The 17947-nt window shown below is 39.2% G+C and overlaps 1 protein-coding gene across 1 annotated transcript in view; it reads left to right on the top strand.

Annotated features, from left to right (window-relative positions):
- LOC114659171 (vitamin D3 hydroxylase-associated protein) overlaps positions 1-17565 on the top strand; it is a 45379-nt gene extending 27814 nt beyond the window's left edge. Inside the window, exons 10-15 of the mRNA XM_051932800.1 lie at positions 368-467; positions 995-1038; positions 2841-2880; positions 9004-9112; positions 15603-15748; positions 16051-17565. Of these exons, the coding sequence (XP_051788760.1) occupies positions 368-467; positions 995-1038; positions 2841-2880; positions 9004-9112; positions 15603-15748; positions 16051-16167 (556 nt within the window). The 3' untranslated portion in view covers positions 16168-17565. The remainder of the gene's footprint in view (positions 1-367; positions 468-994; positions 1039-2840; positions 2881-9003; positions 9113-15602; positions 15749-16050) is intronic.
- The last annotated feature ends 382 nt before the right edge of the window (positions 17566-17947 follow it).

Raw genomic sequence — 17947 nt, 5'->3', positions numbered from 1 at the left:
ATAGATATTAAGTCTATTGCTGTGATGTGCCTGGTACATCACTGAATCCAATTTATTCATTCCTATAGGGGATCTAGTAGCATTATCTTTAGGTTTTCAAAGTCCATGTCCTTCATCTTAGAAAACTGCATTTTTGTAGCCTTAATAACTGTGATGAAAGGAAAAAAGATACATATATCATGTGTAATAATGCCCAAAACATACCTAGAGAACATATTACCTTTGTACTTTCCCAGGGCTAAAGGGAAGGACACCATCAGAAAATATGCTGGACTTTACAGAATTGGGGTGATGTGATGTATAGACTTTTCTGTAGTTCTGCTCAGTTAAAGTTGAATAATTTTAAATACATTTTTTCCCAAATTAGCAAAGAAGGTAAACTTGATCCCAATCTGAGACCCCAAACATTTATGTATAAACTTCCTCCACTGATAAAGAAGATTATTTCTTTTCTTCTAAAACCTTTGGTAAGTTCAAATGTGAAAAGCGCCTAGCAATACCTTTGTCTTTCTGACCCACTCCTAAGATATTGCATTAACAGTATTTTAGAATCTTGGTTTTGATTAACCACAGTGTCTTCTTGATTTATTAGAAAACTGTGTTTAATCCATGAAGAGTAATCAATAAATTGTTTGCTGTTTTATACAGAGCCTTTCATGGTGAACTCGATTAAAAAGGGATTTACAAATCAATTAAACCATTTGTAATTGTCTTAATGAAAATAATTCATCTTGAAAAGTTTTTGTTTTTATGTAAATATGATACCTGTGCCTGATCTAGTGGCATGTTTCACATTAGCATTACACAAGCAGATAATGCAGACTCCACAAAGACAGTGAGTAATCGAAGCTGGGTTCAAACCCTGCCCTCCAGGCCTGAGAGTTAATGGGGCCATCTAAAATCAATAATGTTGTTAAATGTGATGCCTTTTTAAATATTTTTAAGGTTAGGTTTGGATTATAATATTTTGAAATGTATTTTCACTTTCTTGCAGTATCCTCGGATTTCTAAAGCATATGGAGCTATTGTTGGGCTTAGGTGAGAAAAAGCATTCCTATTGTAAACCTACATACATGAAAACGACATCTTTCAGTAAACACTATTCTAGAAGTTATTCTTGTTTTGTGTACTCAATCTCTTACAACTCATTAAAGTTTCTTTCATTTTCCATTGTAGCACCATTCAGAGTATACACCTTCTAAAGCACATTAAGGAAATAATTGGATGACAATAAACTCTCAAATTTAAAAGGCTTGTTTTATAATTCAGAAAAAAAAAAAACCCATAATAATGGTTTAAGCCAAAGTGCGTTGAGTTTTGCCAGAAATTTTCAGGTGCCTGGAAAAGCCCTGATATCATAAACAAGGGGGGCTCTGCCCCCTGCTCGCTTCGCTCGCCTACCCCCGGCGTTGGGTATCCTGAAATACATTAGTCGAGCTCGTTCGTCTTGGAGCCGCGCCCGCTTTGCTTGCGGCATTTCAGACGCGCGTTGTAGGCGCCTGCGTTCATTGATTCTATCCAGGCGGGCTCGTGTTTGTATATCCGTCAGTCGAGCTTGTCCGTTTTGAGCCCGTGCCTGCTTTGCTTCCGCAGTTTCAGATGCGCGTTGTAGGCGCCTGCGTTCATTGATCTTATCCAGGTGGGCTCGTGTTTGTATCGTTGAGCTGTATTGTGTTTGAATTCGGTGTAAAGCGTTCAGCGGTTTGTACAATCCCAAGCAGCACATTATTCCTAACTTCACTCTGCAGTAGTGCCACTCACAATATGGCGGCGACGCCTGCGCCTTCCATAGTAGTGCCACTCACAATATGGCGGTGACGCCTCCGAATCCTCTTTGTGGACCTGTGGGGCCTCCGTAGCCTCTTCCGTTTGAATCTGGGCTGCAGCGCAGAATCCTCTTTTGTGTGTGGCTGTGCCGTTAGCCGTTAGCCATGGGCGCGTTGTTGCTTCATTTCTCATTCACGTCAGTTGAGCTCTTTCGTTTTTGGGCCGTGACACCTTCATTCGCGGTGGATACGACTTCGCTGGCGGTCTATGAGACGTGCGCTGTACGCGCCTGTGCAGTATGTCTCATTGTCCCATTGCCGTGTACCTGCGTCCATGCCATCCGGTTTACCATTCTCGGTTAGTAATATAGATAGAGGTTATGTATCGTGGCTTAGCATATAAATGTTTTAGGACAGTAGAACATTAATTAGTGTCTATTTTAGATAGTTGACATATGAAGAACAGTGCAGAAGTAAAGGTTTAGATCCTAATCTTCCATTAAAATGTTACATGTAATGAAGCCTTGACAAGTTACCTTAACCTTAAAAAAAGAAATAAAAAGAACTCTCCCCTAGGTTTTTGTTATGAAACTGTGCCATGGACAGAGTCATTCGATCATATTTGTCCCACAGGATTATACAGATAACCATTGCGAACAGGCATCCTCAGGTGTTTTGACAGTTTTGAACTTTAATTAAATTCCACGTAAATGATGGCTAGAAAATTACCAAAAAATGTAAAATAATTTGGTCTTATTGCAGCTATGCTTTGGCTTTGTTGTATGACTGGTATTTAATGAGAAATTCTATCATACAGTATGTTCATGACATGCATCACTATAAATTTAGGTTCATTGTACTTTTCAGTTATGAACTATGTTGATATCTGGCAGTCCATATATTCGCTCAGTGTCAAATTTCTAGGTTGAAGCACATTACTGTATCCTGACAAATGTGCTCATGACTGAGTGTATAGTATATGATGGTAAAGAAAGATACAATTTTCATGAGCCCAAATTTCTATTTGTTGTATTTCGAAGTGAACAATAACTTTTTTTTTTTTTTACTTTATAGTTCTGTCAAAGATCTTTGGAAACTACATGTGGCTTTAGATGTAAGTGTGTGTTATGTTTGTTTGCCTTATGTGTTCAAAAGACTATAATACAAACATCTTATGGTTAGAATTATTGTTTAGCAGAGCTTAAATAAAAGTGTAGTATGAGCGTTGTTGAATGAAAGAGATTAAAGAAGCTCACTGCACAGAAATATGACTTTTTACATAAATTACAGGAAAATATAACCATATATTATTTAACACAAAGCAAGTACAAAGTAATAATTAAAAAGCCAGCGCTGAGGAAAAATGCAAAAAAATGTTATTATACATGCTCCTAGCTCCATGGGAAAATGGTTATGATGTCAAGAAAAAACAAAAATGTAGCAAAAGCACTTCATATAATAGTGATTGCATTTTTAAGGTCATTTTAGAGTGGACTTTTTTTTTTTTTCTTAAAATTACTGTAGATAACCAGTTAAAGTCGTCAAGTCCAAACTACAAATTTACCTCCCTTAATCTTCTCAGTGGCAAAGTAATTCAAGTATTAAATTATGTTGCTTCACAACTAAGTGTAGTATGGGTAAGACATTAAACTGCATCCGGCACTGCAAGCGGTCCTCCAACTTGCAGGTAAATCATGAGGATTGGTGGCAGGATTGGCAGTCCAGCCACCGAAAAAAAAAAAAAAAAAAAAAAAAAAAAAAACTTCACAAAGCTCTGAGACGACAGAAAAGACTCCTTTTTGCTCTCTGCAGCCGCCCATTGGAAGGCTGATCGCATCATAAAGGGGATGGGGGAAAGCCCCCGGGAGCCCCATCCCTGGAAGAGTCAAAACCGTTGTAGAGTCAATAAGGTCAGGTTTGTTTGGGATCGGAACAGGTGCGGTGCTGAGGCATCGCCCACTACATGGCAGCACTTGGGTCCCAATTTGCAGCAGCCCATACAGTTGGTCGTATGGAACGTCTTGTCTCTTCGGCAAGATGATCATCTTCCTCTGCTATCAGAGGAGCTGCATAAACTCCACATTTCAATGGCAGCACTCTCTGAGGTGCGCAGACTGGGGACTGGCCAGATCTCTGTAGGTGGATACACCTTTTATTGGTCTGGTCGGTCTGATGGCTGTCCTACTCGGGGAGTAGCTGCTGCTATAGCAGATTGGCTTCTTCCGATTGTGTCCGATGTCACTCCTTTCAAAGAACATATTATGAGACTCGGATTACGGCACTCCCTGGGTGCCCTGTCTGTTGTCTCATTGTATGCTCTGACCGCGGTGAGTGATGTCTCGGCGAGGGAGACATTTTATTCACAGCTTCGCTTGGTGGTTGATGGGTGCCCACGAGGTGACGCTCCTCTGGTCATGGGTGACTTCAATGCAGCCACTGGCACTGACAGGGCTAGCTATGAGGATTGTCTCTGCCCCCATGGGTTTGGTGACCGTGGTGAAAGTGGCTCCATGTTCCTTGACTTTGCAAAAGGTCAGGGGCTGCGAATCACTGAATCCTGGTTCCAGCGCCCAGAACCACATCGTTGGACTTGGTACTCCAATACTGGTGGTGCCACGAAGGAGATCAATCACATCCTCTTGGGCAGACGCTGGAGGCTCTTGCAAAACTGCAGGGTCTACAGTAGTGCCTAGTTTGTGAATTCTGACCACAGACTTGTTGTTGCTACTCTTAGGATCCAGCTTAGGTCCAGTAGGCTACCACCTGCTGGGAAAATAACGCTGGACTTGGCCAGACTCCAAGATCAGGCTGTTTCTAATGAGTTTGCACGCAGTTTGTGTGAGGAACTTACAGATTTGGGTATGACTGCCAATCCTAAAGTGATGTGGGGGACCTTCCGTGACAAGACCCTGAAGGTTGCTGAGGGTTGTGTTGGTGTTACTGGTGTTCCCAGAAGGAGATGTTTCATCTTGCAGGGCACCCTGGATATCATCGAGAGGAATCGCAGTGCATGGCACAATGGCAACTCTGGTCTGTACCGGGAACTGAGAAGGACGGCTGCGAGAGCTCTGAGGGCAGATAAGGAGGCGTTTGTTAGAGGAATCTGTGAGCAAGTAACACCCCATCTGTGGTCTAGCGACCCACGTCCTGCTTACAGAGGAATCGAAGCATTACGCACATCCAAATCTGTTCCTCGGAGAGTCGCAGTCAGGGCGGCTGATGGAACAGTCCTTACTGATGACACTGCAGTTATGACCTGCTGGGCTGGCTACTTTTGAGCATCTGTTCAATACTGATCCTCCGGCTAGGACGTTGGATATCTCTGGGTCCACGGTCCTTGAGGCTGATCTTCCAATTAGCTATGAAACACCCAGTCTCACTGAGATTGTACAGGTGGTGAACTAGCTGAGGGGAGGAAAGGCTGCAGGGATCTGTGGTATCTGGGGTGAACTTCTCCAGGCTGGTGGTAAAGCTGTCTTCCTGGCATTGCATGCAATCTTTGCTTCCATTTGGAAGACAGGCATCATCCCAACTGACTGGAAAATGGGATATCTGGAAAGGGAAGGGTGATCGCCTGGATTGCAGCAACTACGGGGGGATAACACTGCTGTCGGTGCCGGGTAAGGTCCTTGCTAGGGTCGTCCTCAATACGATCTGTGATCACTTGCTCACCTACCAGGGACCAGAACAGTCTGGTTTTATGCCTAAGAAGTCTACCATCGACCGCATCCTGGCACTGAGGGTTCTCACGGAGCGCAAATGTGAATATTGTCAGTTTCTTTGCAGCCTTTGTCGATTCGAGCATGGGGGGTCATGAGGTCGCTGGAAAAGGGGTGTGTGGCGTTCCCGATATCTATGCAAAAGGACGAAGGTCCAAGTCTTTAGAGTCCTGGTGCTTCCTGTCTTGCTCTATGGTTGCGAGACATGGACACTATCCAGTGACCTGAGACGAAGACTGGACTCCTTTGGTACTGTGTCTCTTCGGAGAATCCTTGGGTACCGTTGGTTTGACTTTGTGTCGAATGAGCGGTTGCTCATGGAGTCCTGAAATGAGGCACATTACCTGCATTGTGAGGGAGCGTCAGTTACGGCACTACGGCTATGTGGCGTGTTTCCCCGTGGATGAGCCGGCTCGAAAGATCCTCATTGTTGGGGACCCAAGGGGTCGCCCACGTAACACCTGGCTGAGACAGATAGAGGGTCATTTCTGGAGGGTGGGACTATACCGCATGTTTGCCTGGGGGGTTGCAAACTGGGATCCCGAGTTGTTTTGTCATGTAGTGGATGCGGCAACGCACTGTACACTGTGCATGCTCCCCAACTTGACTTGACTTGATAACTGTTAGACTATTTTGGTAATAATGACACAAATCTGCCAGCAAGGCAGAATTAAATGGCCAGATAACAATAGGCAGACAATTTTATAAAGACACCTCCACTGCTCCTTCATAAGTTCTTGCATCTGTTGACACATTATAAACAATTCTTTCTGTTATGTTGAATAATATTTTTAAAAACACCATAAAAAAACATCAACCCTTTTATAATTCATATTCTCCCTTATGAAATCACCTTTTTAGTCTTTTTAATTCAAAGAGTAGTCTACTCAAATTTTCAGGCACTTTCTCCACACTCTAGATGGAGTAAAGTCCTCATTGACGCTGTCTTAATCCAGTGAACTGCTGACAATGCAAATGCTCTGTTTCTTCTCTTTCATTGCATATCTCAATTGTGTTTTAACACATTTTTGCACCTGATTAGTTTGCAATCAGCAGTGTAAATATATCCTAAGGCAAATATGAATGTTTCAGAATATATTCCTCAGAACTAACCTGACAAAGCTCGGAAAACATGCTTGACGATCCTGAGCTGATAATTCTCAAAATGTTTCACTACTGCAAGCATTTCTTGGATTCTCATTGAATGACCTTTTATAAGAAAGCAGAATTTTACGCAGACTGTTTCATTCTGTCAGTGCCACTCCTGACTTACAGTCACAGATGACATAGTGTTCGCCATCCTCCAAAGCATCACATTCAGTGTGTCAGAGCTGTGATTTTGTGAACTCATTGAATATCACTTTCTTTGCTCGACTTTGTTGACTGACTGTCTGCCTTACAAACATTAGTAGATGTTAGAGTTTTGGAATTTGCTTCATAGACTTCATACTTTTTTTTTCTTATTTTTCTTATAAATTCTGTGAGTGAACTGTATAGAATAAGGCCAGAGTTATACTTCACGTGATGCATGCTCCAGCGGACGCTCCTGCTACACAAGTGTTTTACTGTTTATACTTGCGTGCGTACTTTACGTAAATCTGGAAGAATCCACCAGGTGGCAGTGTGAGATATTATCACGGTGAGAACAGGTTCGGCTTCTCTGTGTTATGAATTGCCTGGAACACCCATTAAATTCCGATGACACCTTAACGCAGTATCTCTGAAAAGGATGTTTAATGATTAAATCCATCAATCCAGAGATGTGTCCATTCCAGCAAGCATTGGGCACAAGGCAGAAACAATCCTTAGACGGGGCATCAGCTCATCGCAAGATGAATACAAGCACTCGCATACACTGGAGTTATTTTAGTGTCACCAAATCTGCATATCTTTGGAAGGAAACCGGAGCACACTGTGGAAACCCAGCAGGAAAACATGCAAACTCCAGGCAGGGAACATCAGGGACGTGTCTCCCTGCGAGACAGCAGTGCAACCGCTCCGCCACCATGTCACCCCCATGTGTGTAATTATTAACAGTATTCATTATTTAAACGAAATTAACGATTTATCTGTAAAATGTAACATACATACTTTAATGCATTTCATCATGAAAGTGATATCAAGTATAAATCTAAGGATTCTAAATGTGCAGGGAGTTGGAATATCATACATTTATGTGTTCTGTGTGGTGATCTATTAATGTTTGCCGCTCCTGTCAGGTCAGGAGGAAGCCCCAGGAGAAAAAAGCCAGCACAAAATATGGTATGTGAGACTTTTAAAATGTATAGTGTCATTACGATCGGGAATATGCGATGCTTGAATATAAAAGCACCACGAATGCATCTGTATGTTGGCATTTTGCTTCACCACATCGAAGCATTCATCAAACATCGAAGCGCGCACATCGATCTCATAGGATCCGCATAGTGGCTTTCTGACACATGTAGATAGTAAACAGAGACTCTGACGTCGCATTCCGACTTTTATCACACTGTGCCCCCTGAATTTTTGCTGGTACTGCAGCTCATGCACACATTGCGTTAATTTCTGAGGACGTGCTCAAAGGATGCGTCAAATGAATGCTGGGAACGCGTGGTAGCCATGATTCATGCGCGTACGCGTTCTGACCGTGAAGTATAAATGAGCCCTAAGAATTAGGCAAGCATCTATTTGTACATGCTACAATGCTTTGATGGTACTATCTGTCTGTAATGAGCAGAAGATTCTTGCATGTAGCACAATTTTATGTAGTATGTGTGTGTGTGTGTATGTATGTATGTGTTTGTGTGTGTATGTGTATATAATATATATTCACTGCTCTGTTGGTGTCCCCTTGTAACAACTGGAGCCTAAGCAGCTGCCTAGTTTTACTATGCCTGAATCCAGTCCTGACTAGAAGTATTGAATGTCACAATTTTCTTCCATTGCTACTTCATCTTCAATATTTGCAGAAAAAGTTGCAATAAATGTCAGTTTATTATAATACACAGGAAATAATGTCAATTTTTTTATAGAGCACATTTAAAACCACATCAGCCAACATGCTTTACAATAAAATCTGCAATAAACATGAGTAAAAGACATAGAATAAAATACAATGAAACACAATACAACCAGCAGTAAATTGGAACAAAATAAATGACCAAGAGGTAGGAACCATCAGTATCACTGAAGGTCATGGAACACTAGAGAATAGAAATGCGTCTTCAGTCTTGTTTTAAACAGTTCACTTAAGGGTGACTCCTTAATGTCATTGGGTAAAGATTTCCACAGATGAGGCGCAGCAGATGCAAAGGCCCTGTCCCCCTTAGTTTTTCACTTAGTATGAGGGACAACAAGAAACAATTAACTGGTAGGTCTAAGGTCTCTGGATGGCTGGTGTATAACGCACAATTCAGATAAATAAATGGGAGCATACCCATGTACTGATTTAATAATCTGTTCTTTAGCTTTTTTTTTTGTTTTTTTTTTATACACCATTATGACTCATAGAGCTAATTAAGTGCCTCCTATCTCAGGAATACCGTGAGAGATTCATTGCTGAATGGAGAAGACTGCAACTGGATGTGGTTTTGTGTCCAATGCTGGGACCTGCCTATAATTTGGGCTTTGCTGGACATCTGACAAGTAATTTTTTTTTTTTTTTTTAAATAAATTGGTCTTTCCTATCACACATGAAATATTATCATTAGATACAGGAGGTTTTTTTCTTTAGGAAGACAGAATTATAAAACTTTTATGGATTATATGCCTGCAATGTAACAGATCACTTTAGTGCAGTGGTTATCAATTGCAATTTACCGATTTCTGTATTTATATTAAAGTACTTAAGTAATTGGTTATCTGATCATTCATTAAACATGTAAGAATGACTGCATTCATGAGAACACTTCCAGTAACATCCTGGTTAATTACATATAGCATGTAGCAAAAGTTCTAGTCACTATGACAATGCATAGAGCTTTAGAGTATTGGTGGACATGTCTAGAATAGAGTGCCAAATATGATTTACTATCTCCGGTCTAGATTAAGACTCACAACTTCCAGTAGATCACACAAATATTTTGATGGAGGCACTTCTTTATGTTTGTCGTCTTCTTCCTTTCAAAGCACTCGGACTTTTGTCTGCATAATGGTTTGCTTATCATTGGTTTTCTGAAGCATGATAAAAGTCAAGTAAATGTTGTACTGAATTGTATACAAGATAATGCTTGCCTTCTACCTGTGATTTTCACTGACAGCGTTCCTCTAATCTACTGAGATGTGTCATGATGGTGGTGTACTTAATATGGTTAAAATATGTACTTAGAAAAAAAAATGCCTCTAGAAACTGGTTCTTTTACATATCACACCAGTTATGAGCTTAGGAATGACTTGTTAATAAATATAAGCTTGTCATAGCCAGTGACTAAAGTGAAAAAAGCTGTGTCAGTGATAAATACACTATGACCCCGATTTGATACGAGAGGTGTGTGAAGGAATCACAAGACCAGCATAAATTCGGGCTAACAATGAAGCTTAGTTTCTCTACTATTCTGTCCGTCTAGAGGCCATGCTCACATGATCAGAGACCTGGGGTCAGATTTATAAAACTTGTGTACACGCAAAAAGAAACTCGAAACATGCATATGCAACTTTCCATGCAAAAGTTGGGGTTTATAAAAGAAAACTTAATGGGATAACTTACGAATATTTATGGAAACTCTGATCCATGCATATAAAACATTTCAAAATGGAAAGTGGAGAACAATGAAACACTTGATAAAGTAGGTAAATGCAGCAACACTAGCTAAGTGATGACTTGTGCGCTTCATAATTCATATCATAGAGCCGTTATTATTAATTTTAATTAAACACATAAGCTCCAAAATAATGACTATCATATATCTAATCCAGTTCCCTTTAAAGAGTGCCATTGCTGAATATTTGCACTATAGCACGCTTTTTTTTTGGTCAGTTTAGGTTGCCTGTTGTCACTTCTCAGGATTAGAAACCAAAACACAGTAAAGAACACAGGTGTCATTCACTCTCTGCCCACAGAAAGCTCTAAATATCATGCCTTGCAACCTATTAATAGCCTAATAGGCTGAGAGAATGCACTGATACAGCGTGTTGCCACACCCTCCACACAGCGAATCCCCTGGATTGGGACCCGAGTGCAACCGTCCAAACCATTAGAAACAATATGGCTTGTTTGGCATTGCTTGAAAACTATGCAAATGGCCAATATATAAAATGAATAAGCTTTTAGGGACTAGTAGGATTTTTTTTTTTTTTTTTTTTTCCCCCCCATAGTGAAGCCTGATTTATGACCTGACTTAGGCTCCAAACAACTATTCAGTTTTCCTAACCTAATCAGGGCAAATGACTTTACTCATAGCAATAAGAGCACCTAGCAAGAATGGTGCTGCTTTTGTTAACCGGTGAACAGTGTCATTCCATTAATGCACAAGTCATGATGAAGATGAGACTGAAAAATGTTATGGCTCAGTGGCCTGGGTCAATCTATGATTCATTTATTTCGAGGCAAAGTAGACAACTTGCTGATGGTGCTGTATGTGACGACTGTCCTGTTGATCGCATAACTGACTGAATCTGCAGTTTTTCTTTTTTAACATTTTATTGAATTTATTAAAATCAAATTAACATTCCATACAAGCAAGTCAATTTTTACTAAACTGGGTTCAAAACCAATCAACCCCACCTATGAGAATCTGCAGTTTTTCATATGGCCTTTACTATTCATTGTAACAGCAGTCATGCCATTACATCTACCAGGTGATACTGGCTACCTGCTTAGATGCTGGTGCCTTATGCCATTCCCTGACCCCATGCTTTAGTGCAGGGCAGAGCACACTGTAGGAGTCCTCAAATGCAAGCAAGGTTTAGGTGACAGATAAGCCTCCTCCCTGACTCATCAAGACACTGACAGCTAATGAATGTATGCGGCATTGTGACTACATATTTATAAGGCTGGTTAGCATAGTCCATATATGGTTGTTTCAGGGTAGCAGCCAGGTGAGGTTTGAGGTACATTCACTCACATACATACAGTCCGGTCCTAAAGTGTTTTGGGCAGTGACGCAATTTTCATAATTTTGGCTCTGTAGGCCACCACAATGGATTTGAAATGAAGCAATCAAAATGTGATTGAAGTATAGATCTGCTTTTATTCAAGGGGTTTAACAAAAATATTATATAAGCTATTTAAAAAAGACAGACATTTTTATACATGGTCCCCCTATTTTACAGGTCTCAAAAGTATTTGGACAAACTAGCATAATCATAAATATAATACTCGTTTTCAACATTTGGTTGAAAATCCTTTACAATCTATGACTGTCTGAAGTCTGGAAGCCATGGCCTTCTGCAAGTCCTGGGTTTCCACTCTAGTGATACTTCGCCAGGCCTTTATTGTAGCTGTCTTTAATTGCTGCTTGTCCGTTGGACTTTCTGCAATCAGTTTTGTCTTCAGTAAGTGAAATGCATGTCCAATTGGGTGGAGGTCAGTTGATTGACTTGGTCATTGAAGAATCCTTCCCTGCTTTGACTTGAAAGGCACTTGGTTTGCTTTCAGAGTAAGTTTTGGCTCATTGTCCATCTGTACTGTGAAGTGTTGTCCTATCGGTTTTGCAGCATTTGGCTGAATCTGAGCAGATAGTATAGCCCTGTACACTTTAGAAATCATCCTGCTACTTCTGCCAACAGTCTTATCATCAATAAACACTGGTGATGGACTTCCATTTGCAGCCATGCATGATCATATCATAAAACCGCCTGCACCATATTTCACATATGATGTGGTATTCATTGTCTCGTGAGCCTTTCCTTCGCCTCTCCATACTCCACTCTTTCCAACATTCTACTATATATTGATCTTTGTTTCCTTTGTCCAAAGAAAATTGTTCCAGAGCTGGACAGGCTTCTAAAAATATTTCCTGGCAAAGTCTAATCTGTTCTTCCTATGCTTGATGTTTACTAGTGGTTTGCACCTTGTGGTAAACCCTCTGTTTACTTTCATGAAGTTTTCTCTTGATTGTAGACTTTGGCAATGAATGGTCTACCTCCCGTAGAATGTTCTTGGTTTGGCTAATTGTTATGAAGGGGGTTTTCTTCACCAAAGACAGAATTCTGCAATTATCCAGCACAATTTCTTCCATGATTCTACAGACCTTCTGGAGTTGCTGAGCTCACCAGTGCATTCCTTCTTTTTAAGAATGTAACAAATGATTGATTTGACCGCTGCTATCTCTCTGATGAGTTTGTTTTGTTTTCTGAGCCTAATGATCGACTGTTTTTACTTACATGGAGAGCTCTTTTGACCTCATATTGAGAGTTCACAGTGACAACCTCCAAATGCAAATTCCATACTTGGAATCAATTCTACACCCACTATTTACCTGCCTAATAGTTAATGAAGAAATGAGAAAACTGCTTACACCTGGCTATGGAACAGTTTCTCAGTCAATTGTCCATAAAACTTTGAGCCCGTGAAAATGGGGAAATTATGCAGAAAAAGTGGCTGTCATTCCTGAACGGCTCATATGATATTTTTCGTAAACCTCTTAAATTAAAGCAGAAAGTCTACACTTCAATCACATAAGATTGCTTTATTTCAAATCCATTGTTGTGGCATACTGAGCCAAAATTATAAAAAGTGTATCAATATTTATGGACCTGACTACCCTTTATAAATCATAATTATCTCATAAATGTACAAAGTACATACAAATGTGCATATCCTAGGTTTTATAATATAACATTTTCTTGTACCATGTTCTTGTAAATGATGTACTGTAGTATGTTTTTTATTTCTGACAGACAGACTAAAATCTTGTTCTAAAATCTTAAAAATCTTGTTTGGTGGACAATTTTACAAATATCCAACAGCATCTTGCAGTCATTTATAGATTTTGTCTTGGCTGCTCAGTTTGATTTATTTTTGAAAGTACCTCATGTAGTAAGAAAAGGTGTCATTTTGCTTTATCTTCTCAAAGTACCCCATGTAAATCTTGGAGACCTGTAACCCAAAAAGACAATTACTATTTTTATAATTTTATTGTTTCTTCCTATCTAAATTCATGACTTTCTGACAATTTCTGCTGACAGTCAGCCTACCTGATTGAGATTTTAGTGTGCATTCTAACGTGCCTTAAGACTCTTATTGTGTAGCACATACGTGCTTCCTTAATGAGTACTGAATTTTTCCATTTGGGACTGTATTTGGACCTCCTCCTTGCTTGTTAGCAGACTGCTCACGTATTAATTAAATAATAATTACTTTTATATTGCTGAGATTTGCATACAATGTTGTGTACCATAAGAACACCTTCTAGATTGTTTTTGTTTGTTTTTTTTGTGAGCGAAAGACATCCGAACACGTGATGTGAAGCATTTTTAGAGCTGTGCACAGCAAAACACCAATTACCTTGGAGATGCAATGGAAAAAGTACAGATTACTTGATGATGAACTCCCCAGAAGCAACTGGCTTAGCTGTTTGGTAGCTTTGTTGTATTGTTCTTAGGGAATACTTTCAGCCTTCTGAAGTGTCTTCTGATTTCTGTCTACAGGCAATTTTACTATGTATACTGAGTGTACACAGATTTTTCAGTTAATCTAACAAGTTCATCTTTGGAGTCAGGGAGGGAAACATGATTGTGTGGGTAAAATATCTACACAGACTTGGAGAAGACAAACAAAGTCTATGCAGACGCTGACAAGGTATAGGATTTAAGCCCATCCAGGAGATGGTAGTGCTAATCACTGCAGTACTGTGCCTCACAATTACATGCTTACTTTTAAGAGTATGGTTTCTTAACTTACATATCTGAATTGTTTCTTTTTCCGTACTTGCTGTCGGTATTTTAGCCATTTTTAACAACATAAATAGTGTTTAACTTTTTAAATGTAGAATTGCACCTTAAAATAATTTTTAACAGACAAGTTTGCTAAAGTAAAGAAAGAAGGAGCATGACTTTTATGACTCTCCATGATGTTGAATTGAATGTAGCAGGTTTCAGAAAGTTTTTTGTCATGATTAGTGATTTTTAAGAGATACCCAAATGAAGTCCGAGAACTCAGAGAAATGGGACCCCTGTGTGTGACTTGCTGTGCTGTTCATTGTAGCTCTGCTGCCATCTTGTGGTCAAGGCTAGCTAAGCCAATGTAATTACTGTGATTGTGGTTCTCAGACTCCGCTCTGGGGATGCCATATGGTTGCAGGTTTTTGTTCCAAACATCTTCTGGTTTTAATTGGACTCCTAGGCTAATTATGCAAGCTGTTATTTTCCGTGTTTTTTGGTCATATATAAAACTTTCTGTGGATTCGAGACTGATGATATGTGTAAGCCAAAAAAAGGAAAATGTGCATGGCAAAAAAAAAAAAAATCTTATTTGTAAAACCTAGGGTGTGCACATTTGTATGAAGTTTACCTTTATAAGTCATAATTATCTCATAAAATACAATTACAAAGTGTTTAATCCAATGTAGGGTACAGTGCTGAGGCCTGTCCCAGCAACACTGGACACAAGGCAGGAAATAGCCCTAGACAGGGTGCCAGTCCATCACAGGGCCCAATCATGCACACACCCACATTCACCTGGGACAAATTTGGAATATCTGGGTAACTCAAGTACCAAGAGTAAAACCCACGTATACACAGTAAGAATGAGCAAACGTCAAACGAACAATGACCAGAAGAAAAACCTGAACACAGGGTGCTGGATCCAAGAGGTGGTAGTGCTACAAATTGTACTACCCTTCATGAAAATATTAGTAAATGGAAATTTAAACACTTGTTGAGTCCTCATTTTGCATTACATAAAAATTAAAATTTAAAGTCTTGCCTGAATCACTTGGTGAACTACTGGGTGAACTATTTGTCATATAGTTTTAACAAATGTATCTATTCACCATCTCCTCAGTTCTACATGTTTTACTCAAGAAGGCACACATTCACTGTTTCATATTTAAGTTCCACATCCTCTCAAGGAGACGTGTTCTGTCATAGCAAACCCATTACTGCAAGTCTTCTTCCTCCGTCCACTTCAAACGGAGTGCCTTGTGCTTTTGCAATAACACTAACACTGAGTGACTTTTTAATTATTGCTTTATAGCTGCAGTTTCCTACACTGCTCTTTACAACCTACTGGACTTTCCAGCTGGAGTTGTGCCAGTAGGAAGAGTAACTGAAAAAGATGAAATGGAACTGAAGAACTACAAAGGATTTTATGAGGATATCTGGGACAAGCTGTTCAAGAAGGTAAGATGGACATCTAAGAGTTCTATCACAGGTTTTAAAAAAGTCTGCCAATTTTTGTTAAACATTTGCTTTTATTGTCACTGTACCTACAAACCTACTGTAGATGGTAAAATGTTCAAATAGTTCGTTGTGAAGCAAAAATCACACTGAATTGTTAAATTAAATGGTCTGCTAGCACTTGATGAAATCTTTCATGTGCTGTTTGTTACTGCCAGTTGTTCTGATGATGCCCTGTGACACTATAGTTTGAATTGATTAGCAATGTTTGTCATCTTGTCTTAACAATGTTTGTCGTTATGCAGGCTGTGGAAGACGGCTTGGGCCTTCCTGTATCTGTTCAGTGTGTGGCTCTCCCTTGGCAAGAAGAATTGTGTCTTCGCTTCATGAAGGAAGTGGAGACACTTGTGAAGGAGACTTAGTGGTGGTAATAATCACACTGGATACCTGATGAGGCTTAGTTAAATGCAGAATGAATAAAGTTAAGAATAAAGTAAACCTCAGCTCTTCAGCCAGGCTTGATGCATTGAGAATTATTACTTTATTCATGTAATAATTTGTAATAGTAGCAGTGATGGGAGCCACTCAACATAAGAGAAGGGTAACACTAAACCAAAGGATAAATTGATTTTATTTCCCCTTGCGATGAACCTGAGTAAACATTGTAACACTAGCTGTATATTATGGAAAATTTTCCAACAGCTAGAGACATGTAGATTACTAAATGTGTATTTCTCCCTCCAGCATTTACTTGACTTGTTAAGGGCTGTCAGTGTCAACAGGGTGGGGTCCATCTTTGCATTTTAAGGCCGCTGGCATTGATTCTTGTGCTCTGCAGTCCAGAACTAGAATAAACAATCCTGAAAATAATAAAAGTAGGTTGTGTGTGACCCACAAGGTCCAAGGTATCATATGAGAGGCCACTTATACAATCAGTACACATGTAGAGCAGATACACAGTGTGAAAAAACAAGAATACATGCCAGGAGCAGGCAGTTTAGATTTGTTACAGAGAACTGTAAACTTTTACAACATAGTCTTAATCCTTTTTTTGCTAATTCTCAACAACCTTGTGAGATAATCAGCCCAAGTTCTGTCAGGATTGCAAGTACGAAGGCACTACTGCAAATCCTGCAGCTGTCAGAAGCGCTGTGCTTGTAACAAGAGGCTTCACCCCATGTGATTTTTGGCTTAGTGCTCTTAAAAAATGACAAGTCAATTGGACTAAAAGAGAGAAAATCCCCTTGAGAAGTGGCAGTTGCATCTTATTAAGAGATTTTCTTCAAGGCTTTGGGTTTTCATTGTTTTGTTTTGATTTCCTCTGCAAGCAACAGCGTAGATTGTGCTTTGCTTTTCGTATAAACCATTATTAAATATTTGACTTGGTGGGTATGAAGGATATTTCATCACTAGTTTGTACAATGAAATTGTGCTAATATCTTAAACTTTGATTTGTAATTGCTTATTTTTCCTTTTTTTGGATAAAAAAATGCATCATCAGTTGAACCTGTCCTGTGGTGAAGGCTCAACAGAGATTTTTTTAAGGTATTAAAAGACATATTTTATTCAGAAAAAGAATAATTAGGAAACTAAAAAAATAAATATTCATAAAAAAAAATATTGCTTTACAAAGTTTTTAGTAAAAATGGCATTTGCAGTAATTTTTGTATTTGCTTTTTTAAGTTGCTTAAATGAAGGGTTTTTGGGGTTTTTTTTGTCTCGATTTTATATAAATATAAAATGATTTTCCTACTACATGAATTTTGTGGTTTTCAAAACTACCATTCTTTTTGTTTCTTTTAATAAAAGTTCTGACTTATTCTGTTACTTATTTTTGAAGTTCACATGTAGATACTAATGACCAAGGTAGGATTTCTACAGTGTTTGCTTATTAAAGTCATGAGTGTCATGAAAGACTATTACTTTAGCCACAAGATGTTGATACAGACTTTAAGACATTTGATAGCTACAGACACTTGCTTTTTGTGAATTTGTTTATGGGTTATTAGCCAAGATACATTATTGTGTATAATGATTTTTTGCATATTCTCAAAGGAGAACTTCTAAGAAGTAATTATATTTCAAATTATATTCATTCTTGACCTTTTCTAAATTTGCTCTAGTTATTTAATGAGTTAATGACAAATCCTCCACAAGGCACTGAATTGTACACATTCTATCAGATATGTTAACAAGTGGCAT

The sequence above is a fragment of the Erpetoichthys calabaricus genome, chromosome 10 (assembly GCF_900747795.2).
Source record: "Erpetoichthys calabaricus chromosome 10, fErpCal1.3, whole genome shotgun sequence".
Taxonomy (NCBI): domain Eukaryota; kingdom Metazoa; phylum Chordata; class Cladistia; order Polypteriformes; family Polypteridae; genus Erpetoichthys; species Erpetoichthys calabaricus.
Note: the sequence above shows the minus strand (reverse complement) of the source record. Positions and strands in the feature narration are given on the sequence as shown.